This window comes from Toxorhynchites rutilus, chromosome 3 (assembly GCF_029784135.1).
Source record: "Toxorhynchites rutilus septentrionalis strain SRP chromosome 3, ASM2978413v1, whole genome shotgun sequence".
NCBI lineage: Eukaryota > Metazoa > Arthropoda > Insecta > Diptera > Culicidae > Toxorhynchites > Toxorhynchites rutilus.
Window position 1 is genome coordinate 75,697,943 of NC_073746.1, and position 26,077 is coordinate 75,724,019.

The 26,077-nt window shown below is 41.1% G+C and overlaps 1 protein-coding gene across 1 annotated transcript; it reads right to left on the reverse strand.

Annotated features, from left to right (window-relative positions):
• Positions 1-1,413: 1,413 nt before the first annotated feature.
• On the reverse strand, positions 1,414-19,956 carry LOC129777836 (leucine--tRNA ligase, cytoplasmic). The gene is made up of 4 exons (XM_055784379.1): positions 19,765-19,956; positions 17,698-19,685; positions 1,772-3,117; positions 1,414-1,711 (listed from the first exon to the last, which is right to left on the reverse strand). The coding sequence occupies exons 1-4, from the start codon at positions 19,765-19,767 to the stop codon at positions 1,503-1,505; spliced, it is 3,546 nt and encodes a 1,181-aa protein (XP_055640354.1). The 5' UTR covers positions 19,768-19,956; the 3' UTR covers positions 1,414-1,502.
• Between the last annotated feature and the right edge of the window lie 6,121 nt (positions 19,957-26,077).

Genomic DNA, 26,077 nt, shown 5'->3' on the forward strand with positions numbered 1-26,077 from the left:
CTGTTAATGGCACTTAATTGAAAAATATTTGGTCGCAGTGTTACATGGATAAAAAACATTAAAATTAACTCTTTCGCATGAATGTATTTTTCAGTACCCAGGGGAACTGGCAGATTATTTTGCTGAATGGCATCCAAACGAAGAGTTCCGCGCGTGTATGTGTGTGTGGCGGCTGCTCCGATCCCTTCCCGGGGAACCATTTGCGGCGTCACTCTCCTCCTGATGGATTCCCTTCTGGCCTAAGGTGCACAAACAGGCTCTTGGTGACACCGTTCATTCGCGCTTTCATGATAAACGAAGAGCTTCACCACAACAGCGACAACATGCTCCAATCGCTGTTCAATTAGAACTGAGTGGATTTCCGAGTGGCGCTCGCTTATATACCGATTGGTGTATTCAATAGCCTGTTTTGAAATCAATTTTAAGACTATTGAAACAAGTTTTTGGATCAAAAAGTAACAAGTATATAACGCGTAGATATTTTATCTTTCGAATGAAGTGTTCATCATACCATTTCGTTCAGTTGTTTAGGAGCTATTAATGCTCAAAATCTCGGTCTCCGGCGTAACGCTTTCGTTTTCGAAACTTTGATTTTACACCCCGGTATAGAAATGAAAGACGTAGTCCTACGTCAAAAAAACTTGTTCAAATATATAATTCCAGGCACCACAGGAGCTCAGCTTTCGTAGTATGATTTTCAAGCATTAACCATTTACCGCCCAAATTTTTTATTTATCTGAAAAAACCTACTCCACTTTTATCTCGAATTTCCGACTTTCAACATAAAATACTCCTATCAGAAAGCTGCCAGCATAAAAACAATGTGTATGTGTGATAGATGAAAATATTCTAAGGACGTTCTAGTGGGGGTGAACATTGAAAATAATGTCTGCATAATTTGAAAAGAGAATTCGCGAAACCCGTCTAAAGGCGGGCTTGGGCTGTAGAGGGTTAATTTATCGATAGTTTTCGAAGAAGAAAAAGAAGGGAATTGGTTGAAGCTGAAAGGCGGATACTGATGCCAAAAATGCCAGAAAAACATCGCGAATGTAAAAGCCGTCTACTTTTGCGCTGTTAACCCTTCGGAGGGACTAAGTACACCTGCAGGCAAACTGAAAAACCTACAGAGAGTCAAACTAGACAAATACACCTTTTTTTTGGTATTATTAACTTTTTAATTACTGCAATACTCAAAATTATAATTGATGGAATTTCATTTTTTCCAGATAGATGACGAACTTCCCTGATATTCCCTGACTTTCCCTGACATTGTTTGAATTCCCTGATTTTCCCTGATTTTCAACGATTTTCAAGGTAGTCGACCACTGCTCTAATAGAAAGCGAAATAGTACGAATATGTTCCATAAATTGTACTGGATGTGATATTATATTGATGTGATAAGTCATTTAAAATTAATTCAACTGAACTGTAGATGTACATGAGAGCCCGCATCGCAATCAAATATGCGAAAAGTATAATTATCGATTTGCGTTCCGCTTTCTTAATTTATAACATAAATAAAATTAGTTCCAACATTCAGGTTCTGAATTTTACCGTTTGTGATATAGACGTGTTTTTTCTCTGTATCGATGTTGAACGTACCGTCCTCTATGGTTCGCTTCCCACTACGATAATCCTGGAAAGATGGCGCTTTCCTAGGACCCAGAACGGGGTCTTCAAATCTCATAATTTCCAACGCTTTTAAATCAGCTGAAATCGACGCAATTAACCAGTTAAAGCACATTCTAATATGTAATATAAATCTCTTACCTTTAAAGCCAATTTGCCTGGCTAATTTCTGTCGGAACGTCTCACTTGTGTCCCCCTCGGACAGATGCACGACTACCGTGAAAAGACCGGATCGCTCAACGGGATTTTCCAGCGTGACAGCCACGAACGGTTTCACCGTAAAAACAATGTACGGCACACCAGGTCGGACATCCTCCTTCATTTTCTCCGGAGCATTCGCTTCGTCGGTGAAGCGCACATTCAGCGTTTCCAGGTCGAGTGTATTTTTCAAGTACTCCAAGTTCTTCTCCAGCACCTCCCGTTCGTCGAAATCGAGTGTGACATCCATAGCACTCTTGCCCGGACCTCCGGTGGACTCAACGCGTTCACGGACCATCTGAGCGAAAGGCATTACGCGCTTCATGTATTTCTTCAGTATTTCCTTCTTGCCCAGTTCCACAGCAATGATTTTATTATCCGGCAATTTCTTGTCCTTCTCGAACAGTTCTCGCATTGTGTCCAGTACGCAAGATTGCCACGGTGGAAACGATTTCGCAACCCAAATAGTTCCGTCACTTGGCTTAACGACTGCTGGGGGAGCCGTTTTTCCACCCTTTGTTTTGGTTTGGGATACATTCTTCAGATTCAAGCGGAACGAATGGGCCGCATCCATCAGGTAGGTAGAGCATTTGATTTTTTGCTCATCGATGGTTCCAACCTCTGGCCAAGCGGCTTTCATAATGCTGTTTTTGTTGCCGAGTAGTTGCCAGACTTGTTCTGCCACATGAGGACAAATCGGAGCGATGAGCAGAGCCTGACGACGAATGAAATCAATTACCAGTTCCACATGCATACCATCTGACCCGCAAAGTTCTCGGTATTTATCCCTTGCCGACTGGAACTCGAAGAAACCAGCCCGAAGAGCTTCCTTGTACAGCATCTTGTGATAGTATTCGTCAGCTTCCTTCGTTTTCAAATTCATCTCACTCATAAAAACCACATCGTTGAAACCATCCAACGCTCCCTTCCGCAGCAGTGGTCTCGAAGCGAGAGTCTCCTTGACCCACTCGATATATGTGTACAGTCGTAGAATTCCGGCATCGGCGCTTGTCTCCACAAAGTTAGCATCTTCGATGCTATCTCCGGCATCCGCCAGGCTGAGTCGGGTTCCATCGGCACTGAACTTTGCGATCGCTTCGTAAAGCGTGAGGAAATTACCTTCGGATTTGGACATTTTAGCCGAGTTAAGCAGCAGATGACCGTTGCAACGAATGCCACGGGGCCACTTCGAGGGATCCTTGGGCCACATCGCCACGTGGTTGTACAGGAAGAAGGTAAGATGGTTCTGGATGAGATCCTTGCCCGACACTCGCAAATCCACCGGGTACCTATAGAAGGAAGCAAGTAAGGAGGATTTTTGAGTGATGTTTAGACACTCGCCACACTTTAATTTCTATCGCATAGTTTTGAAGGATAGGGATACAGAGGCAAATCCAGGAAATCTACCCTCTGTACAGAGAGCAAATATCCACAACGATCCCTTACTCTGCTGTAAGTTAAATAGCATACAACATCATCCAAAAGGTCTCACATACGTTGTGGTATCGAAAATAAAAAAATTGTATAATCGAACGAACTCTCTCAAATAAATCCGGATTTCTAACGATTTAAAAAAAAATTGATGCCAAATGTGATTTTTTCAGAAATCGACTCTCTGGAACTCAACCAATTTTTCGGAACATAGGGTAAAACGTATTGTTCAGGGTGCCAATGATAATGGTTCTTTTGATTTTCCATACGGATCTTCCTGCGAAATGTTGACTTGCGCGATAAAATACCATCAATTGGACTTTAAAATTGCGATCAATTGGACTTTATTTTCTAATGTCGCAGATGTCAATATTTGAGATTTTTTGAAACCCGAAAAATCAAATAACAATAAATCTTGAAATCTCGAAAATTATATTTACAGCTTGGGTTAATGTAATCGAGTAAAAAAAAAATCCAGTGTAAAGTTTATCATATTTCCAGACCAATCGGCTTCAGATTGAATTATCGTCAAGTAAGAAAGCAGATGATGATTCAGTGGAAGAAACTTCCATCAATAGTGAAGAGGTAAATCGCACTATCCGACAACAAGTCGCATACAGTTTCCTCACTACCTAGTTACGTGAAACGAACGTGATGCCAATAGTGTAAACAATCACTAGTTTCTGCTACCTTGTGTCCGCCGTCTTCTCCGCTTTCACGAATTAAATTGCCAGAAATTCGACTTCCTACATTCCAAGGTTCGGTATCAGAGAGGATAACTTTGAGATCGCTTTAAGTCGTTAATAGATGGGAATATCCAGTTGTCCCAAATCGATAAATTTTCGTATCTGTTTCGAAGGATGATTGTATCGGTCGAGTTCAGAACCCATGAGAAAGAAAAATTATGAATCTCTCATGCGATTAATAGATAATTTTGAACGCAATCTTTGCATGATTGATAAAAGGGGTGTTCAGCAGATGGCTAGAGTGTAGTCCTAGCTCACATGGTATGCAGGGTGGCAACTTGATTTATGTTTAGAAATTTCTGGTTCTTCTTGGTTTTCCTGGTAGGTTTTTTGAAAAAATTCTGGTTTTTAATATACATGCAAAACTAGATGAATTGTTCTTTTTCTCTGTTGAAGATTGTCATAGAACAAGAAATATAGTAAAACAAACAATAGACATGTAAAAACGGGACATAATTATTGAAAAAAATAAAACTCGCATGTGTAGAGAGAATGTTAACATTTTTTGTTAATCGTACAACTTGACATACAAAGATTATCTTTAAAAAACGTTCATTTATTGGTTCATTAATTCCTGCCTTATCAACTTCATCTGCTCATCAATTAACCCCTTCACGTATAACGTCGAACCACACTCGTGACGATTAGACTGTGCCAGAACGTACATCATCGAACCTCACTCGTCGTCTATCGATGTGAAATGGATACGTGTGATGATGCGGGGCTGCTATGATCGCAAGTAAGATACACACACTCACCAGAGTATCGAAACGACTCACTGTGCTCGTGTTTGGGCCATGTTGTTGGAATTCAATCGTACGGCAAAGGGTTAATGATAACTCTTTCCGAGCAAGTTCCGCAAGTACTTTCCTGGTCTCTAACTCCTTCGGTTCCTGCGCCGCTTTGCGCTACCATTCCACTACGATCTTCTAAGCATCTTCCTGATTGGACTTCTTGTGAACTTCGACGTAACGTTGATTCATGAGGACTCTTTGCGTATTGAATGAGACTTTTTGTTATTTCAACATTTAAAACTCAACCAGCATCCAAGATGGCATTGTGAACGACGTGTTGTGTTACCAAGCTCTGGTTATTTTGGTGTACTACGATACATTCTTTGGTTACGGAGAAACCTTGCTCCAATGTAACATTGCTATGCGGCAGAATAAGAATCCTTTTGACAAAGTCAAACAAGTTTGTATATTCTTTTCCCGCTGACGTCTATGAGTTTCACCCAGAATATGTTCGAACTTCCTTCTTTTCGACGATAGTTTTTAGCATATCGCACGAACCCAGAGTATCACAAAACTCGACGAATTCATGTTTAATTTTGTCCGCCACAGTAATGATTCTATCTTTCCCCACGAAATGTTCAAGAGCGAAATTTATGCGCTTTTTTGCAATATAAGGAAAGTCAGCAATAACTACAGGATCGATACAAGAAATATATCGTGTAACGAGATACGACAAAGGTGATTCGTTCCTTCATTTTTCGATGAAATGCTATGTAGTACTCTTTACAGTTCAGTCGAAGAATCAAGATATGTTTCACAGAGACTTGATTTTTCTCCACAACACTTTTGTTGCAGCTTTCGCAGCGAATACCAGTTCAATTTTAGCAGCTGACAGAAACGAATCATCCGAAAGATCGACGTATATGAGTTATTTCAGATTCCCTTTCAAAAGTAAAGGCTTGATCAAGTTATCCCTTATTGGTTCGATGAGATTCGTCAGTTCGGAGAAAAAGATGCCACGAGCACGTCACTCTGAAAGTTTGTCAAAAGTGGTTGAACTGCAGCAGCTGATGTTGAGAAAAATCCTTATTTTGCCCCCAGCAATTTCCCCTCAACAGCCTCTGCAACTACTCTAAAGGTACTGGCTGTGAAAACAGCAACATAGCTCCTACGGAAATCTGGATGTGTATTTTTGTTCTCACGTTCCTTTTGTGCTTTGACTGCTACTGCTAGGTTTTAAGATACGGCACCATGTCCAGGAATCTTTCTGCCCTCCGTTGGTTTTCGATCCATCTTACTCCGTAAAACTTCAGGGGGAACTTTGCATGTCTCAACGAAGCGTTCTTAAACAGGCCGTACAAGCACTGAAGGAGTTCATCAATTTACCAACCAGTCTTTTTCATTCCTTTTTCTCAACTACTATAAACTGCTTTGTTGGATTTCGCGGATTTATTCATTCAACAGCTTCATTACTTTCCAATTAATCATGCCAACCAACCGTCCATGCCGAGTTGACCCGCTTTCTTCAGTAAACCAGATTTAGCTTCAAAACATTCAAAATATCCAATCCGTCGATCAAGCCCTGTGTACACACTTAGCTTAGAAAACTGAGCCTTGATTTTTCATCCTTGTTCGGGAACAAATTCCGATCACCACAAAAGCAATCATCATCAATGAGCTAGATTGTTATGATTTCAACAGCCTGTTTTCGAAGCAATTTTTAAGCTATTGAAACGATTTTTTGGCCGATAAGAGACAATCATATAACTTCTTGACAATTCATCTTTCGAATAGAGTGATTATTATACAACTCCTTCCAGCCGGTAAAGAGGTATTAACCTTCAAAACCTTGTACTCTAGCGTCACTCTCTCGTTTTCGAAACTTACACCCTGGTACAGAAATAAAAGACGTAGTCGTACGTCAAAAATATCTGTCGCTTCCAATCAGTCTAAAGGCCCATTTATACGTTGCTAGTAGCTGACTTGACAATGAGCAGCTACTGACCCGGTGGACTCGCTTGACAATTGGTTGACTCGCCTTGTCCGTTCACACAGTGTGAGCTGCTGGCGAGAAACTAGATACTACGGCACGGGTTTACCAGGGATGCCAGGCGACTTTTCAAATGTCCATCAAACAGTCAGAAACAGCAATCAGGTCCGAATTTGTCAAATGATTGGTCCAAAATCGACTTCTTTATTGGCAGTTTTCATCTTAGGTTTTCAGTTGAATGTATCATCACACAATTTTATAGCAAAACAAACGCTGATCGTGTTTAAAAATACATACTTTGTGCTGAATTTCTTTGAACTGAAGGTACTATCCGAAAAAGCAGAAAGAGAAAAGGATTCGGGCCAGGAATTAGATGCAAAGGAGCAACAAATACAATATTGAAGGAACTCTACGATGAGGATCCCCGAGATTACAGAGCAGTGTTGATAATAACACCTGAACAAGTGAAAAAACTGTTGGATTTAATTGCTCCACGAATACAACGCCAAGATACAGTCATGAGGGATGCTGTACCTGCAAGAGTTAAATTAGAAATGACATTGATGTGCCTTTGTTTTGGAATATCGTTGGGATTGTTGTCGATATTTTTTAGAATCTCGAAAACATCCATAGCTCAGATAATTCCGAAAGGATGTGATGTTATAAATGGTAGTCTAAAAGATTTTTTTTTTAAATTTTATTTATTTTGTGAAATGAAAATGATAGTCGATTTGCAGGTGCAATAAATACGCTTCAAAATTTTTAATAATGAATGAAAATGTACTTTTTTAAATCGAATATGTATTCTGTTTCTTAGAACAATACTTTTTTTTGTAAGTTGTGATCTGATAATGATTCTATATTAGAGATTCTCAAGAAAACTATCTCAAAAAGAAAGCGTGCCCCGCCAGCGTGCAAAACGAAATAACAATTATTTCGTTTAGAAACTATGAGGGTTTTATTTGTTTTTCCAATAATTTTCAAGTCTATAAATATCTTCACATATTTTCAAATATCTTAAAAATAGAGACATTTCATTACATTTGGCATCACTGATTCGAACGCTAAATTCTGTTTTTGACGTTGTGAAGCATGCAAGTGCGAGTAAATTCAAAAAACTTTGAAGTAGCTCGCACGCCGGATCACACATGACAATAACTGGCATGATGTGTTCACACGGTGTGAGTAGCTGCACTGCAGTAACTGACTAGACCGACTCGTATGCTTACTCGCACCGTCTGAACCCGGCTTAAGTAAATGTTGCACTCGCTCTTTTTTTTCTCACAACACCCACTTCTCGTTTGTTGGATAAGCGCCAAGCTGTCGAGCGCCAAGCGGGAATGGATTGTATTTCTGAAGATTCATTGTACCTCTGTGAAATTGCCAAAAGACGTTATCTTCGCATTGATGGCACTGGATTGAAAAAATTACAAAACAAAATGTGTTTAAATCGCCACTGCTCACTAGGTACATTTTTCCTTGAAGCACAGCAAAACGAGGACAGTGCCATCACGAGCAATCAGCAATCACGAGCTCCAGTGTTTCCGTACTTCATTGCATTCTGGACAAAACGGGGAACCGGCATGCCCGAATCTATGCAAGTATTGCCTATAACTACCATACCCGGAATTGCGTCAGGTGGAAGTTCGCTTGAACGTGTTTTTGTTCTACCCAATCGGTGATGTTTGGGGTGAACTTGTCCATCGTTTTATTCCACGTGAACTCTTAGGCGTGTTATTCCACTCTTGCCCGCATTGCTCTGTACATTTACCTTTTTTTTCTTGTAACATATAGCGTCATCGTCTAGAGCAGTGGTACTCAACCTTTTTTTCAAAGGGGCCACAAACAAGGATTAGTTATGGTCCTGCGGGCCGCGAAAAAAATAAATAATTAAAGAAGGGTGATGTCCAAGACACGCCTACATTGTACATAGAACTACGAAATTATTGTCGGCGATGACAACGATGAATAATCATAAGAAAACTCTTTGATACAAATATTTGATAGCAATGACAAGAGCCGATTGTGCTCCCGTGGCCGAGTGGTTAGCGTCATAACTAATATGCCGGGTGTTCGGGTTCGATTCCCGTTCTGGTCGGGGGAATTTTTCATCAAAGAAATTTCCTCCGACTTGCACTGTGATCACGCGTATTCTAGAGCTTGCCACTCAGAATGCATTCAAGGCGTGTTATTTGGCATAGAAATCTCAACTAAGTACTAATAAAAATGACGCAAGTAATACTACGTTGAGACGGCGAAGTTCCTCTAGGAACGTTAGTGCCATTGAAGAAGAAGAAGAAGACAAGAGCCGATAAATGAATGCTTTCACTGAGTGATTAGCGCGAACGTTTCGCGAAGAAATTCGAGTAAAGGGTGTGTCACATCAAATTGCATCACGGAAAAAACGCTGTAGAAATTTAATTTTTAGGAATTATATCTTCAGCTTTCGCTTATAATCAGATAAGAGTGTATAGATCACGTTGGCCATGCTTAACTGTCAGTTTTTCGTAAATTTGGAAAAATGTCGAACGAAAAAAAGCGTCGTGAATTAATCCTGTGCACTCATTTCGAGAATCCGGAGTTGTCACATCGGGACATCGGTAAGATGCTGGGAATCGTCCAATCCACGGTCAGCAGAGTACTAAAACGATACTTCGAGAACCTAACCATCGACCGGAAGGTGAAGAACGGATAAAATGGATGCTCCGTCAGTGAAAAAGATCACAAGCGCGTAGTTAAGCAGTTTAGACGTGATCCGAGAAGTTCGGTCCGGGATGTCGCCAATAAGCTGAATTTGTCAAGTTCCTTCGTCCAGCGGACCAAGCAGCGGGAGGGCCTGCGTACATACAAGGTTCAGAAGGCTCCTAACCGCGACGAAAGGCAAAACATGGTGGGGAAGACGCGAGCCCGGAAGCTGTACACCGAAATGCTGACGAAGCCGCATTGCCTGGTAATGGACGACGAAACCTACGTCAAAGCGGACTTTCGTCAGCTGCCGGGCCTGTTGTTCTTCTCCGCAGAGGACAAATTCAGCGTTCCGGAGGAGATTCGCAAGCAGAAACTATCCAAGTTTGCCAAAAAGTACACCGTGTGGCAAGCGATCTGCTCTTGCGGAAAGCGGAGCGCCCCCTTCGTGATGACCGGCACGGTTAACGGGCAGGTTTAAGGAGTGTCTACAGAAGCGCTTACTTCCACTATTGAAGCAGCACGAGGGCCCGACCATCTTCTGGCCGGATCTCGCTTCGTGATACTATTCAAAGGACGTGTTGGAGTGGTACGAGGCCAACGGGGTCACCTTCGTGCCAAAGGAAATGAACCCGCCCAACGCGCCGGAGCTTCGCCCAATAGAGAAATATTGGGCGATTATGAAGCAGGCCCTCCGGAAGAATCCAAAAGTTGTCAAATCGGAGGCGAACTTCAAGAGAAAATGGATTTCTGTTAAAAAAAACTACAACCTGACGTTGTACAGAACCTTATGGACGGGGTAAAGAGGAAGGTGCGAGCATACGGGTTTTGGCTCGAAGTATGAATAAAAAGAAAATGCCAAAAGTTGTTTAATAGTTTTTATTTTACTGTCTAAAATTTTCAAAAGGATCGGTCTACTGGGCGAATTTCTACAGCGTTTTTTCCGTGATGCAATTTGATGTGACACACCCTTTAGATTGTCAAATTAATTCTAAGCATTAACATGTAGTCTTGATTGTTCGCTGTCTTAAGCATTAAAATTGAAATATTGATTTTCTTGAATTTATGAGAAGCTTTTCAGTACCTTTTTGCAAAATTACATCTCCAACGCAGAACGAAACATCTCAGAAGACACAGAACGGCAACAGAAAATCCGAACCGAATCTATTATGTGGAGGCGCCGGAGGCGAAAGCAAAGGTTTCGAAACAAATTTTCAGCTTCAGTTTTCCACCGGAGAAAACAAACTCTCAACGCTGAACAATACCTTACGTCTTTTTAACTCGGAAACAATATTTGATATTACGAAAATTGAATCATCGATTGAAAAAAATCATAAATAAGTCATTCACGATTTATCAGTCTTCCAGCTAGCGACGGGTGGCAGCACGGCTTTCCAAATGGTTTTTCTCAAAGCCGAGTTGTTTAGTTTAATTTTTCAAATTGACCTCTTTCAAGGCTAGAAGCGAATGAACGGAGAAAGCATAAAAACTCTATAATTCAAAACAACATCATTATACCAATAAATCCAAACACACTGCTGAATTCACAGAAGCTCTCTTTAGTCAAAAAGAAATATAAAATAGATTTGTAGAATGCATCGAAATTTCTAAAATGACTCTTTAGTTGAAATTTTTAGTGGCTCCGAAAAGGACCGATGGGTTTGCGCTATTTTGTAGACACAGGTGCAGATGGTTGATTCATGATTCATTCTTGTTACAGCGAGATTTTTTTGGTAAATATTTCCGAAAACCTGTCCTTTCCAAAGATGCTCCAGTCCTTCATTCTTCGGATCATGGTGAGCAAACTTGTTTGTGTTGCTAGCAATACTGTTTCAGTGATAAGTCTGCTGGAGCTACTGATACGTCCAAAATCCGTCAAATATCAAAATAGTCAACAGTCAAAAGCTTCTCGACTCGTTTTCCCTCCAATTTTTATCGGAATCAATGATGGAATGATCAAGGATGCATCGACGCTTCATAAGCTTTAAAACCAGTGCTTCGCATATCAGACGAACTTTCAAAATTTGTCTGTCGTAAAAAATTTACAATTCTTGAATCCATCAATCCTTTTATGAACCATGCAAAATAAGCAATCCGAAGCTACACATATTCAAGAATTATTTTTTTCTAAATTTTGAAAGACCAGTTGCAGTTTGCGTAATATGACCAATCCACGTTTATACCGCCCATCGACACAAGCCAAACTTCATAATAAAGTTAATTTTATTACACCATAGCTAGACCTTCTTGGCGTTCTGGCTTTCATGAAACATTCATTCCAATACAACGATTTTTTTAAGCTGTGCGGAGTGATTTGTGACACATCACTATTTCCAGGCACCACATCATATCAGCTTTGATAGTATGATTTTCAAACATGAATTCATCAATAGTTTTCGAAGAAAAGAAGGAAGAGAATTGGTTGATGCTGAACTGCAGATACTGACGCCAAATGTCAGTAAAACATCGCGAACGCAAAAGTCGTCTACTTTTGCGCTGTTTACCTTTCGGAAAGACTAAGTTTGTCTACATAAGGTCAAATTAGTCAAATACAACTTTTTGGTATCATAAACTTTCTAATTGCTGCAATAATCAAAATTCTAATTGGTGGAATTTCATTTTTTCCAGATTGGTGACGAAATCCCCTGGTATTCCCTGATTTTCCCTGACATTGCTTGAATTCCCTGATATTTTTTTTCATTTTCATATTTATTCTTATTTTGCAACGTAAGACCAAGTCTTTTTTATGTTACATTGAGTTGTTCCCAGTAGAAAGTGCCATTTATCAATTTGGATTTACGAGTTTTAAGTTATACAAAATATTAAAAATTTCTTATCAAAAAATGCTCTTTACAATACACAAATATACTAACTTAACTGAAATACTACTACAAGACGGCGCCAGTGGTTGTATGGTTAGCGTAACAGCCTCACAATCCGATCGGCCTGGGTTCAATCCCAGCTGGCGTCGTTGGGATTTTCTGAGGCGAAAAATCTCTGGTTACGTCTTCCTTCGGAGCGGAAGTAAAAGAAGTTGGCCCGGCTCATGAGTTGTTGAGTCTGATAGGTAGGAACAGGTGGAGTCGCCTCCCTGATGTCGGTGATTGGCACTAAAGTGGCGGAAATAGGCCGACGAAAAATAAGCGAAGATAAAAAAAAAAAAACTGAAATACTCTTTACATCCTCGTTTGAAAGCTAAGAATGATTTTTGATTGGAAAGATATACAGGTAATGAATTCCAATGTACGACACCTCGAACAAAAAATGAGTTCCCGTACTTGGTTGTACGATACCGCGGTAATATGTATTTTTTGTAACGATTGCTCCTCATAATTTGAAGTTTACTGTGCAAATAATTCGGTTGTTTTGTACTCGCGATGTTATGCAAAAGAAAGCAACAACGAAGTTTGCTGAAATGTATTAATCGACATCCAATAAGTATATGCTGCAGATGTGAAACGCTAGAATACCGACTTAAATTAAAAACGTAGCGTATACATGAGTTTAAGGCGACCTTTAATTTATTGAAGGTAGCCACATAAATAGAGTCAAGTAAAAAATCGCATGCTATAAAATACGGGAGAATTAAACTTTTAAATAGCATCAGTTTTGTAGCAGTGGATAAGAATGAAGAAGTTCTGGAAAGAGTTCGCAAACAGGCATATATTTTTCCACATTGTGACATTACATGATTGTCCCATTCGAAGTTTGATTCGATACGTATACCTAAACTGATTTCGCTGTCGACGAATTGAACAATCTCATTGTTCAACAACAAAACCGGTTTCAGTGAATCGTTTAAAGAACCACCAATAAAAATTGCATTTGTTTTATTAGCATTCAGTGCTAGTTTATTTTTGCACGCCCATTCATAAATTCTCACTATGTCTTCATTAATTTCCTGAGATATTTTAATTGCACATTTTCCTAAACAATTGTAACATATTTGCGCATCATCGACGAAGAGGTGGATTTCGCAATTTTGAATTACACAAGGGAGGTCATTTATGTATAAGGAGAATAAAATGGGTCCTAATATTGAGCCCTGAGGAACTCCTGATGTTATGGAAAGAAATGACGAAAAAACTCCATTATTGAAAACCACCTGCGATCTTGAACACAGATACGATTTAATTAGGTTAACTGCATGATCTGAAAATGTAAATTTCGTTTTTAATTTTTGGCACAGTATTTCATGAGAAACGGTGTCAAACGCTTTGGAAAAATCTAAAAGAACTAGGACTACTGGCCTTCCGTTGTCAATCACGACTCCAATATCATCAAATACTTTGAGCATTGCTGTTTTTGTACTGTGTTTCGCTCGATAGCCGGACTGAAATGGACTTAACAGGTCATATCTTTTTATATAATTACTTATATTAATTTTGATTATTTTTTCGAACACCTTTGATAATGCACAAAGGATACTGATAGGTCTCAAGTTGTCCAATGAGCTCAAATGGGTTTTTTTCTTTATGGGTATAACTTTGGTTTTTTTCCAAGCATCTGGAAAAACGCTCGTAGTAACTATGTGGTTGAATAGGTGCGTTATTGGTTCAATTAATTTCAAATATTTTCCAAACTACTCTATTGTCCTAATTTGGGTGAAGACTCAACGATTAGCCGTTCTCCTGTGATGATATTTTACACGTACGTGGGAAAATCCTTTTTTTTTTATATAAAGATACATATTTAATCTACTAACATTACTTAACGAGACAACTTAATAATGTTTCAGAGATTATTTCTTAAGTTTTCGTGGTTGCGTATAATAAATGGTAACGGGCCAGACGGGCCAACCGGGAGAGTCTGTACCAGAGTATTGACGTGGCTACGCTGGCACGAAGCCGCCTCATGCTGCTTGCCGTTTTGTCATACGCGTAACGTACATGGCTCTCAAAATCAAGTCGGTTGTCAATGATCAAACCAAGATATTTTAGCCACCGTTAAAGATATTTTAGTCACCGTTGAAGAAACAATGCTAGCGAAGCCTGTAATCTTCACGCCCATTGGACTTAGGATAAAGTCTTGTGGTACCCCTGCTGTAACGTAGAAAGGCTTCTGTCCCCTCGCAGTGTCATAAATCGGGACTCAATTCTGGAAGTAACCTTTCAGAATCCTACAGAGATAGTTCAGTACCTTCAGTCCGTGCAAAGCTTTGGCGATGACATCCCATCGGGCGCTGCTGAATGCATTTCTCACGGATGTTACTACGGCATAATACCAATTTCCGCGCCTTTTCGGCATCATTGCTTTGTTGGCTGTTTCGGTGGCTGATAGAATAGCATCCACTGTGGATCTATCTTGTCGGAACCCTAACTGCATATTCGAAAGTCCATGTTCACTCTCAGTGCACCACGTTAATCTATTGAGAATTACCCGCTCCAGCAGCTTTTTCAGTGTATAAAAAATGGGCCTATAAGAAGATGGATCGCGTGGTTGCTTTCCTGTCTTTACCATATATCGGGACAGGCATCTTCATCCAGACCCTTCTGCAGCATTGTCAGAGGATATCTGGGTTCGCTAGCACCGCGGCTTCGACAGCCACATTGAAGATTTCATCTGGGCACGGTGCTTAGTTTACTTCTAGTTTCTTTGCTGCTTCAATTCTCTTCTGTTGGCACTCTATCGATGTTTTTACCTTTATTAGTATACTGTGCAAGGGGCCAGTTCACCAAATTATGCTGTGAAAAAAAACCCTCTGACACTTTTCAGTACATCCGGGAAACCTTCACAAAGCGTCGAAGAACACATGATTTTTGTCAGCATAGCCCCAGGGGTTCGCATCGGCAGCACAGATCTTTGCAACAGTTTCTTTTACTAAGCCGGATATCATGCTTGAGTGCGGATTTTGCCACTTGAATGAAAGTGCGTTTCAAAATGTCTGCATACCACACGTCAGTGGAAAATCTATTTCTGTGGCTGTGGTTATTGTGGCTCTATTCATCTAGCGTCGACTACTCGCTCATTCTTCCCGACATGCGCATGTATTTTTATGCGGGATACTCACGGTAATACCGATGTCGGACTGTTCAATCTTGCCTCCGCTGAACTGTCGCGTGCTGCCCTACCAAACGCCTTTGGTAGCGGTTATGATGTCCTGCTGTGGTCACGAAAGTTGATATGTGCCTTTCCAGGATACTTTGGTAGACAACGCGTATCAGTTGATGCTTCGGCCTTTTAAATATTGGCCATACCTCAAATTCAAAGCACGGGACTAAAAAAAAGCTTCAACCACATACCACAGAATTTCAAAGTTCCAATTTATCTGGCATACCCTTGGGAGGGGATTTCGATGATTTGAATAATCTCACTAGGCTACTATCGCTATAAGGGGATGTAACGGGTGTTAAATAAAAAATGAGATTTTTTTCAATACCTTTCAGTAACTCAAATAAAGAGCGTAAAATTTTCTTTCTCCAAGAAAATTGCTCTTTGGGCTCCCTAGAAACAGTAGTAGGCGTGTTTGGTTTTGCGGAACAGCACGTGCTCCGCGAACGCATTGTACGGTTCTACGAAACGCATTTCCAGCCAGGAAAAAAGTTCACGGTGGCACATTTTAAGGAAGAAAATGTACCTGTCAGTACGGTATATCGTATCCTGGGTTCCCTGAACGTAGAGCGGAAGGTCGGAAGTGGTCGTCCGGTGGCGATAATGATGAAGCAGAGGAAGACATCGTTAAAGAAGCTGTTTGACAACAAGGACGCAACCAGCCTGCGTGACGCCGGTCGGAAATATGGCTGCTCCCACGTATTGATCCATCGGACCCTCAAGATGGAAGGAATCGTCTGCAGGAAGAAGACGAGGTCGCCGGAGTACACGGAGGAGCAGATTGAGACGGTTAAATCACAGTGTCGGTGGATGACCAAAAAATACCGCGGGACGTCTTTCGTTCTGGACGACGAAAGCTATTTTCCGCTGTCCAAAACGCATATTCCAGGAAATGATTATTACTACTCCAGCGACAAGTCATCCACACCGCCTGAAATGAAATACAAGTTCAAGCACAAGTTTGAAAAAAAGGTTATGTTGTACATCGCCATTTCCGACCGGGGCATTTCAAAGCCTTGGTTTAAGCCGAGCGGTCTGGCAATCAACCAACAAATCTAGCGAGAAGAGTGCCTCGATAAAATCCTGCTGCCGTTCCTGAACGAGCATCACGCGGATGGGAAGTACGTCTTCTGGCCGGACAAGGCGTCTTCCCATTACGCCAAGAAGACGCTGACGTAAAGATACCGTTCGTGCCGAAAAATCGTAACTCAACAAACTTGCCCCAGTACCGCCCAATAGAGGATTTCTTTGGCTCACTCAGTGCCCTAGTGTATAAAAACAATTGGAGGGCAAGGACACGAAGCAGCTGACTACAAGAATCCGGAATTGTATCCGGAAAATGGACGTAAGTGCAGTACAACGTTCTTGTGAGAGCATCGCGACAAAGTTGCGTCGAACAGCAGACCACGGCCCTTACTCAAACATTCACTGACATTGACACTGACAAACAATTTTTTTTAGATGTGATTGAAAAAAATCTCATTTTTTATTTAACACCCGTTATAAAAATTTTCAAATTCGCGCAAAACTAGAACAATTGATGTTTCACTGTTTACCTTTCAAAGTATTTTCCGTCAGAGAAAAATATAATTCTTCACTCCTACTTCTTCCACGATTTGAACTGAAGTGGTTTACCAAAAGCTTCTTTTTCTTGAATGGCATTAACGTTCCCTGTGAAACTTTTGCCGTCTCAACGTATGCATTAACTAGCGTCATTTATTAATACTTAGTTGAGATTTCTTAAGCCAAATAACACGCCTTCAATGCATTCCGAGGGGCCAGCTCTAGAATACGCGTGACCTCAGTGCAAGTCGAAGGAAATTTCTGAAGAAAAATCCCCCGGCCAGAACGGGAATCGAACCCGAACACCCGGCATGATAATGTGAGACGCTAACCACTCGGCCACGGGTGCACTTTTTACCAAAAACTTAAGATCCTCAAATCAGCGGGCTATTCTTCTAGTATCAGACTTTAAAAAAAAAAAGCCGTACCGTAGTCTTTATTCACCCGCTTTCGGAATTGTTTCCCGAAACCCCTATGGCATCAACCTTTTACCCTCCGAGTCCCGGTGAAACCGAATCTCGCGCCGGGTTTTCAAGTGAAACTTTTAGGATTGCTTCTCAGTCGCTAGAAGAATATCTTGTCAGCAGAAAGTCAAATAATAGTAATAACGTTTTGAATTTCACGTAAAAAATGGATTTTTCTTTCCCTAACCTAATATATAAAACATACCAATAATTGAACTCCTTCTTCAGTCGCTCGAGATGTTCCTTTTTGATCTTCGTTTTGCTCGGCATTTTAACATCGCTGAAAAAGATGTAATCCCACACCTCGGCGGTCATATCGGTGGCAGTAATACCCAGAGGACTCGGTTTCTCCCCCCGGAAGGAACCATCCTGCAGCAAGTGAACCACCGTGTAGAACGCCATATAAATTGTCGAATCCGACAGTGACTCAATCAACCACTGTTCGTCCCATGGCAGTTTTGTTCCCAGTCCGTAGGTTCTGGAGCAGGCGTATTCGTGCAACCAATCGAGACAATTTTCAAAGTTACGCGCCACTTCCTCGTGATATAATTCCATCGTGTTGAGATGACCGAGGGTCTCCTTTTGCCAGTGCTCTTCGCCGTAGTTCAAATACCACTGATTGCACAAGGCCACAACACAAACATCTCCGGAACGGGACATAATTGTTTTTTCCGGCTCGTAGTACACATCCGCCTCGTTGCGATCGACCAGATACTGTTTGAGATCTTTCTTAACGTCCTGCACTTTCTTCCCGGCGTGGTCACCAACCAACAGTACTCCATCGTAGAAACCCTTCAAATAAACCAGCTCCTTGGCTTCGAGCAGTTTTTCGCGATCATTTTGGCTTTGTATCTTGAACTTCTCATAGACAGTGACAGCGCTAAGATTTCCCAACCCAGGAACTTCAATAATCGGAATGGGTTGATACGGCAAAACCATTTCATCGGAAATTGAATACTTCTCGCGGAAAGCAGCCTTCTTCTGAAGGTCCACAAGGGCAGCATAATCATCTGGAGAATCCGATGGAACCGATGTCACGATACCGGTACCTTTGTCTTCCTTGATGGACAGCATAGGAAGCGTGTAAATTACCTTATGCGACGTCAAAGGGGTCGATAATGCTAGGCCAAGGATTTCCTGTCCCACCAACTCAGCAACTACTTTTATTTCTCCCTCCACATTAGTGAAACCTTGATATGACATGTTCCTTGCGGCACGCCGGGTACAGATCCAAATTTCACCATTCCTAGCAGTCTCGAAAGCGATATATTTGATATCAGGATGTACCCAACAATTGGTTTGCCCATACATGGTTTCGGGTCTGAGTGTTCCACAAACCAGATAAACTGGCGCTTTAACCGAACTCAGCTTCGATGGCAGCTTCCCAGACACTTTCATCTTTATTAGAGTATACTCTTGAGGACCAACACCTTCACCTGTGGACCTATCGTGATCCATACAAGGTTGTCCATCCTTCGGAGAGAAAATCGTATGCCTCTTCCCGTACATGATTTTTCCGCGCGACTTTAGGTGATTAAACTGCCATCGAACAAAAGAATCGAAAAATGGATTCGCATCTGTCGTAATAAACGTTCTTCTCCAATCAATGTGACATCCAATTGATTTCAAGTCCTGAATCGCCAGTGGAGGAAAATATTCCAGCCAGTGATCCGTATCAGCGAATTTCTTAATGTCATCATCCTTCAATCCGAGGCTCTGCATAATCTGCCACTGATACTTGGCGCCACCTGCCTTCGCGACCGCTTTACTCTTCTTACCTTTGCTCTTATCTTTGGGGATAACATCCCTTTCCTCAACCACCGCCACCATTTCTTCCTCGGGGAACACTGGTGGACACCCAAAATCTGCCATCTCTCGCTTCAATTTATCAGCGCAAGCCTTGATGGGCATCCCAGTGCAGTGAAAGCCGAATGGGAACAGCACCTGCTTGCCCTTCAGTCTGTTATATCGCACCGCGAATTCGGCCTTCGACAGCGAGAATGTATGACCTAGATGCAGTCTTCCATTCATGTAGGGAAACGGGAAGGTCACCAAAAACTTTTCCTCTGGTGATTTTCTCGGCTCCGCAGAAGCATTTCCTTCGTGGAGTTTTTCCCGCTCCCATCGTTCCTGCATTTCCCGTTCTATCTTCTGAAGGTATTCAACCTTAAAGGTTCCTTTGCGTTCGGTGGCCTAAAAGATGTAATTTCCAACGTAACATAATGACACCTTCAAGTTGATTGCATCAGCGATTGAGCTAATAAAGACATACCATTTTCAGTGAATATCAAATGGGTATTTCCTCCAATCGAAACCGCAATACTAGTTCTTTTCTGCACTGCTGACTTATGTTGATCCCATCCACATGGACAAGAGCCGGTTTGGAAGAACCAGAGTACACACAGAACACTAGCAAAAGCACGTCGCCCGACGTTTGACAACTTTGAAACAGTGGCACGCAATTGATCAATGAACTGTGCTTTACGTAGACCAGTAGAGCAAAGGCGGCTGCTCGAACAGGTTCTAATTGAATTTCTTGTTGAAGCATTCCTAGGCAAATTATTTTCGAGCAGTTAGCGAACCGATATCGACCGAACACCGTATAGTGCTGAAATATTGGATTGGGGAATAAGTCCATAGCGTTTTAATATTTCTTTTATTTTACTACGATTTGTTTGCTGTTTGGTAAAGGGAACATTTTCATTGGATTCCTTCCTGCTCTACAAAACTATACTAAATGTATCGTGAAGTCATTGAATTTTCAAAGGCTTAGAAATGGAATACCAAGGAGGCATAAATCAACATTTTCGTTCTTCTTCGTTTCTCAATGAGGTCAAAAAGCTGCCGAAGCAGCCCGAGACATTTGCGACATGTATGGAGAGGATCTGCAGCGCGGAAAAGGTTTGCAATGTTCAAAAATGGCAACAAAACAGCATCGCTACAGCTTTTATTTTTCTCTTTCTCGCTAAAATTTAATTCAAAAACAAAAGCGAGTACTAGTGAAAAATCAGGAAACAGTTACGAATATTATCAGTTTACTGTAACAGGATAATTTTTCATTCGGTAAGTATCAAGTAAGTATCAGAAAACAAGGTTACGATTTTCTGAAACGAAATAAACTTTAATAACAACTTTCGTTACGAATTTCTTTTGGTGATTTACACACCAACAGAATCATAAATTCTCTAATATTAGGCTGTCAAAAAAGTCCTGCGGTATTTTTTTTGAATTTTTATTTGTTCATAAAATTAGTTACAATCATCTGTTTTAAGTCAAATATGCGCCGTTTTGTTCGATGACTTGTTCCCAATGAGATGCCAACTTCATAATACCCCTGTTATAGAAGCTTGATTCCTTATTGGCAAAAAACTCGGATAGCCAATTTTCACAGGCCTCATTTGTGGCTAACTTTTGACTACCTAGCTCGTTCGCCATGGACAAAAACAGGTGGTAGTCACTTGGTGCAAGGTCCGGACTATACGGCGGATGCAAAAAAACCTCCCATCCGAGCTCCCGGAGCTTCTGGCGCGTCACCAAAGAAGTGTGTGGCCTGGCGTTGTCCTGATGGAAGACAATGTGGCCTCTGTTTATCAAAGATGGCCTCTTCTTCATGAGTGCTACCTTCAAGCGATCCAGTTGTTGGCAGTACAGGTCCGAATTGAGCGTTTGGTCATAGGGAAGCAGCTCATAATAGATTATTCCTTGACAATCCCACCAAACACTCAGCAGAACCTTCCTGGCCGTTAATGAGGGCTTGGCCACCGTCTGAGCCGCTTCAGCGGGCTTCGACCACGACCGTTTGCGCTTTACGTTGTCGTAATTGAACCACTTTTCATCGCCAGTCACCATCCGCTTCAGAAACGGGTCGATTTTGTTGCGATACAGCAGCGATTCACATGCATCGATACGGTCAAAGATGTTTTTTTGCGTCAACGTGTGTGGCACCCATACATCGAGCTTCTTTGTGAATCCAAGCTTCTTCAAATGGTTAATAACGGTTTGATGACTTATCCCCAGCTCTTGGCCGATGCTACGGCTGCTACTATGCCGGTCTTTCTCGGCTAATTCAGCGATTTTGTCGCAATTTTCGACGACAGGCCTTCCGGAGCGTGGCGCATCTTCGACGACCTCTACACCAGAACGAAAACGTTGAAACCATCGTTGTGCGGTGGAAATGGAAACTGTATCGGGTCCATAAACTGCACAAATTTCATTGGCAGCTTGAGATGCATTTTTGCCTTTGTCATAGTAGTACTGTAAAATATGTCGGATATTCTCTTTATTTTGCTCCATATTTGCGACACTATAACTCACGAACGACTTAACCAAACAAAACACTGTCAAGGACTATATTATAGCGCGCAAAAATACCTTTCCAACAAGCTATAGTATGACTCCATACAATGAATACAACTAGAACTACGCGCTTACAACGACACCTCGCGGAAATACCGCAGGACTTTTTTGACAGCCTAATATATATTTTTTATGCTATGCACTATGATTCCCTAAAGCCTAGTTTATACGGTGCGAGGAGCAGTTACTGCAGTGGAACTACTCACATCGTGTGAACACATAATGCCTGTTAGGCTAGGCGCAAATTGAGACGCGTATAGCGCGTGTAGCTCGACGCGACAAAGCGCCTGTTTCTGTGCTTAACGAAAACAGATGGAACTGCGCAAATTGATCAGATGACGTGAGATGGCTCAGCTCTCGTGATACACGGCTCGCGTTACGCTGTTGCTGAACCACAGTTTCTCGTGCTGGCCGTGCCGGCATTGGTGGATGTGTTGGTGAATTATTATTGCGCAGCTATTTGTGAGTGAGACATGTCGTCAAATAATATTGGCAGTGCGTTTCATAACAAGTTTATTTTGGCACCATGAATATTGTTCAGTAAATCTATATTTCTGTTCTGTTCGTCTAAATCGACGATGGAGAAAAAAAAATGAAATGGTGAGAAGGCGTAAGTTAATGATACCAGTGATGCGAGCTAAAATTGAAGTATTGGATCTGGGAAGAATTTGCGAAGGAATCGAATTTGAATGATGGTACTTATTCCGTATGATTAATGTTTCTTTTTATGTTTCATGGTAATATTATTGCAGTTAAACAAACTTGAATGATGTGGCTTGAACTGAGAGGTTGCTATCGTGATGCACGACGGAGGCAGATGAAATGTATGGAAAGTTGTGCATCCGATGAGACTATGAAACCATTGATATTTCAGAAGCAAATGTCATTTCTGGACAATTGTATGTTCGCGTGATCGCGTGAAAGGAACATTACAAACAAACGTAATGATGTTTTGAAAAACGTTGCAACATCCAGTGAGCAAACAAGATGTGATGGAATTGGGACACGCACGATTGGATATGACGCACCAATGGATATGAAGAAACATACGATAAAGATCGCAAAGTTCACAACAGCCGTCTTCTCGAGCATGGCCAAACTAAAAACAACTGTTTGAAATAGTCTGCTCCGTTGAGCCTAGTATGAATTTTACCGATTCTGTAACATATTTCTTATTCATGTTCTTCTAAATTTATTATTTTCATTACGTGAATTAACATAATATAAATAAATTAACCAACTGGTATATCGTTCTCCCGTGTATTCTCTTCAATTTTGTGGATGATTTGTATTTATTAATTACTAGCTAACCCGGCAAACTTCGTCCCGCCCATTTACTTGATTAATTCTCGAGTAATGCAGAAATTTGTGTTTCATTTGTATGGCAGCCCCCCCTTTGAGTGGGGGAAGGACTGTCTAACCATCATAGAAACATTTATTGCACACTAAAAATTTCACATGCCAACTTTGGTTTCGTTTGATTGATTAATTTCCGAGTAATGCAGAAATTTGTGTTTCATTTGTATGGCAGCCCCCCCTTAGAGAGGGGGAAGGAGTATCTTATCACCATAGAAACATTTATTGCATCCTAAAACCTCCACCTGCCAAATTTGGTTTCATTTGCTTGATTAATTCTCGAGTAATGCAGAAATTTGTGTTTCATTTGTATGGCAGCCCCCCCTTTGAGTGGGGGAAGGACTGTCTAACCATCATAGAAACATTTATTGCACCCTAAAACTTTCACATGCCAAGTTTGGTTTCGTTTGCTTGGTTAATTTCCGAGTAATGCAGAAATTTGTGTTTCATTTGTATGGCAGCCCCCCCTTAGAGAGGGGGGAGGGGTCTCACAATATCACGAAAACCTTCCCCGGCCCCAAAAACCCCTACATACCAATTTTCATGTCGATCGGTTCAGTAGTTTCCGAGTCTATAAGAATCAGACAGACAGACAGACATCACTCCATTTTTATATATATAGATTAGAAAATAATGCAAAATTTCGTCTTCAGCATCATTATCTGATTGTCATTTCGAACTCATGTTTAACATACACAACATTCCCTCTTGAGTCCAATATTGTATAGTCGTACCGGTTTGGTGGTTGTGTAACGTATGGCACAACATTGTGTGAGTCATATATTGTATGAGAGTGGCAAGTTATTTACATCAAAACTGCGTCTCAATATGCGCTCCGTCACGCGACGTGTGTGTCACATACGAGTCGTGTTAGTCGTTTCGCGTTGGCTCACGAGCGCTATACGCTTCCCAATTTGCGCCTAGCCTTAGTGTCATGCGTGATTCGGCGTACGAGTTACTTCAATTTTTTTTTTACTCGCACTCACATCCCCCAGAAACGTCAAAAACAGCATTTAGTGTTCGCATAAGGGATGCCAGATGTAAAGACATGTGTCTATTTTGAAGATATTTAAAAATATGCGAAGATATTATCAGACTTTAAAATTATTGGAAAAACTAATAAAAGCATCATATTTTATCGTAATTATCATCACATATTTTATAAAATAAATCGTGGTCATTCCTAGCGTGGCACACCTTTTTTTTGAGATATTTTTCTTGAACACAAGAATATATGCCATCCACGGGATAGGAAGGGTCTTGAAGTCTCAAAATTTGAAAAAATCGTTTTTTTCTTGATGTTTCTGAAGTTTAGATGTTCAAGAATATACCATAGAAAGGACTTTCCGAAATTCCGATTAATTTCCATGTTAAAGCCATTTTAGGGATACGGTATCGAATCTAGAACATCCTTGACCTTGATATGATACTTTTTTACCATTTGGAAAACTTGAAAGTGTCATAAAAAACGTGCTGAAATGCAATTGGAAGAGATCTTGATGCGATTGAGTCACACTCTCTTACGCTGAAGCGCGCTGATCCGCACTCTGCTACACTGAGGAGTACACTGAAGAGTGCAATCTCATTCGACATATAATCCACAGAGCATCAGCCAGAACGCACAGGTAAGAGCTCACCAAAATATATTTTTCAGTGAAGAGCCGAACAAAACTATTATAAAAACGTCACACTTATGGGGAAACACACTAGTTGGGAACTCATATTAACATATTAAGACCCGCACGTTTTGGGGCAAACTTGAACGCTTCATTTGTTTAGATTCCGCGAATGAGATTGTTTCCTTCGATGTGGATGAGACGAAGGCGAGCCATCGGTAGGCCTTGTTAGGCCGAGGACATAGTAAAGGCGGTGCGGTGCAATGCGATGCTATGCGATGCAATTAATTGAAGTTCATCGCGTGCTATGACATAGACTGAGGACATAGTAAACGCGGTGCGGTGCGATGCGATGCGGAACTCATTGCGTGCTACGACATACTGATCGCTTCAGATCGCGCGTTTTTTTGATGTTTCATTCCACTCCTTTCCACATGTAAACAACCCAGCACAAGGATGCCAGATATGATAGCATGTCTTCATTTTGTAAACAGTTGAATTGTGAGATCATGTTTATCTGTGAACATAGTAAATGGAAAGGCCTTAACGTAACGTTTTCATTATATGCATTATGTAAATTAGAATAAAGTTATACAATTCATCGAACAAAACGAAAATAATAATTTAACAACTCAATCTCTATTTCCATTCGATCAGTTCGATTGTGAAGATATTTATGAAAATCGTCTGGCAACCACCACTTGCGTTCACTCGCGGAAAAACTCTCTACACACAGTTTCGCCGCATTGAAATCGCGTTCGCATCGTATTTACTATGTCAGGTCCGGGCGGTTTGCATTTGATTTCCACAGTCGTAAACAAAAGAGCTTTTCCGCAAACGATCCCGCGTCCGCGCCCGCACCGCATCGTGTTTACTATGTCCTCGGCCATACTGATCGCTTTAGATCGCGCGTTTTTTGTTGTTTTATTCCACTCCATTTTACATCGTGATCCATCCGTAACAGAAGAAGCGTGAAACACGAGAAAACTCGTGAGCGGTCTGCAATGTGTCCGCAAATGCGTAATTAGATGTCAAATATGAAGTTGATCGATGAAATAATTGCAAATTGGTACAATATCGATTCCGTTGTCAACACTATTTCCTGCGATTGTTCTGGCACAAGAAAGTAAGTGGGCTAACTTGCACCAGAAATAAATATTCTAGCAGTATTGTATGCGAGTATGTAGCTCAGTTTGTTTTGGTTTGAATAGCTCAATTTTTTTAAGTGTAATAAAGCGCTGTCAAAAATTTGTTTAG

Excerpts from the sequence above, each read along its gene's own strand:
- LOC129777836 (XM_055784379.1), bottom strand. Across the intron at positions 3,118-17,697 it reads AAGAAGGAGTTCAATTATTG|GTACCCGGTGGATTTGCGAG; the intron begins GTATGTTTTATA and ends TTCCTTCTATAG. Across the intron at positions 1,712-1,771 it reads CAGGCAAATTGGCTTTAAAG|CTGATTTAAAAGCGTTGGAA; the intron begins GTAAGAGATTTA and ends CGTCGATTTCAG.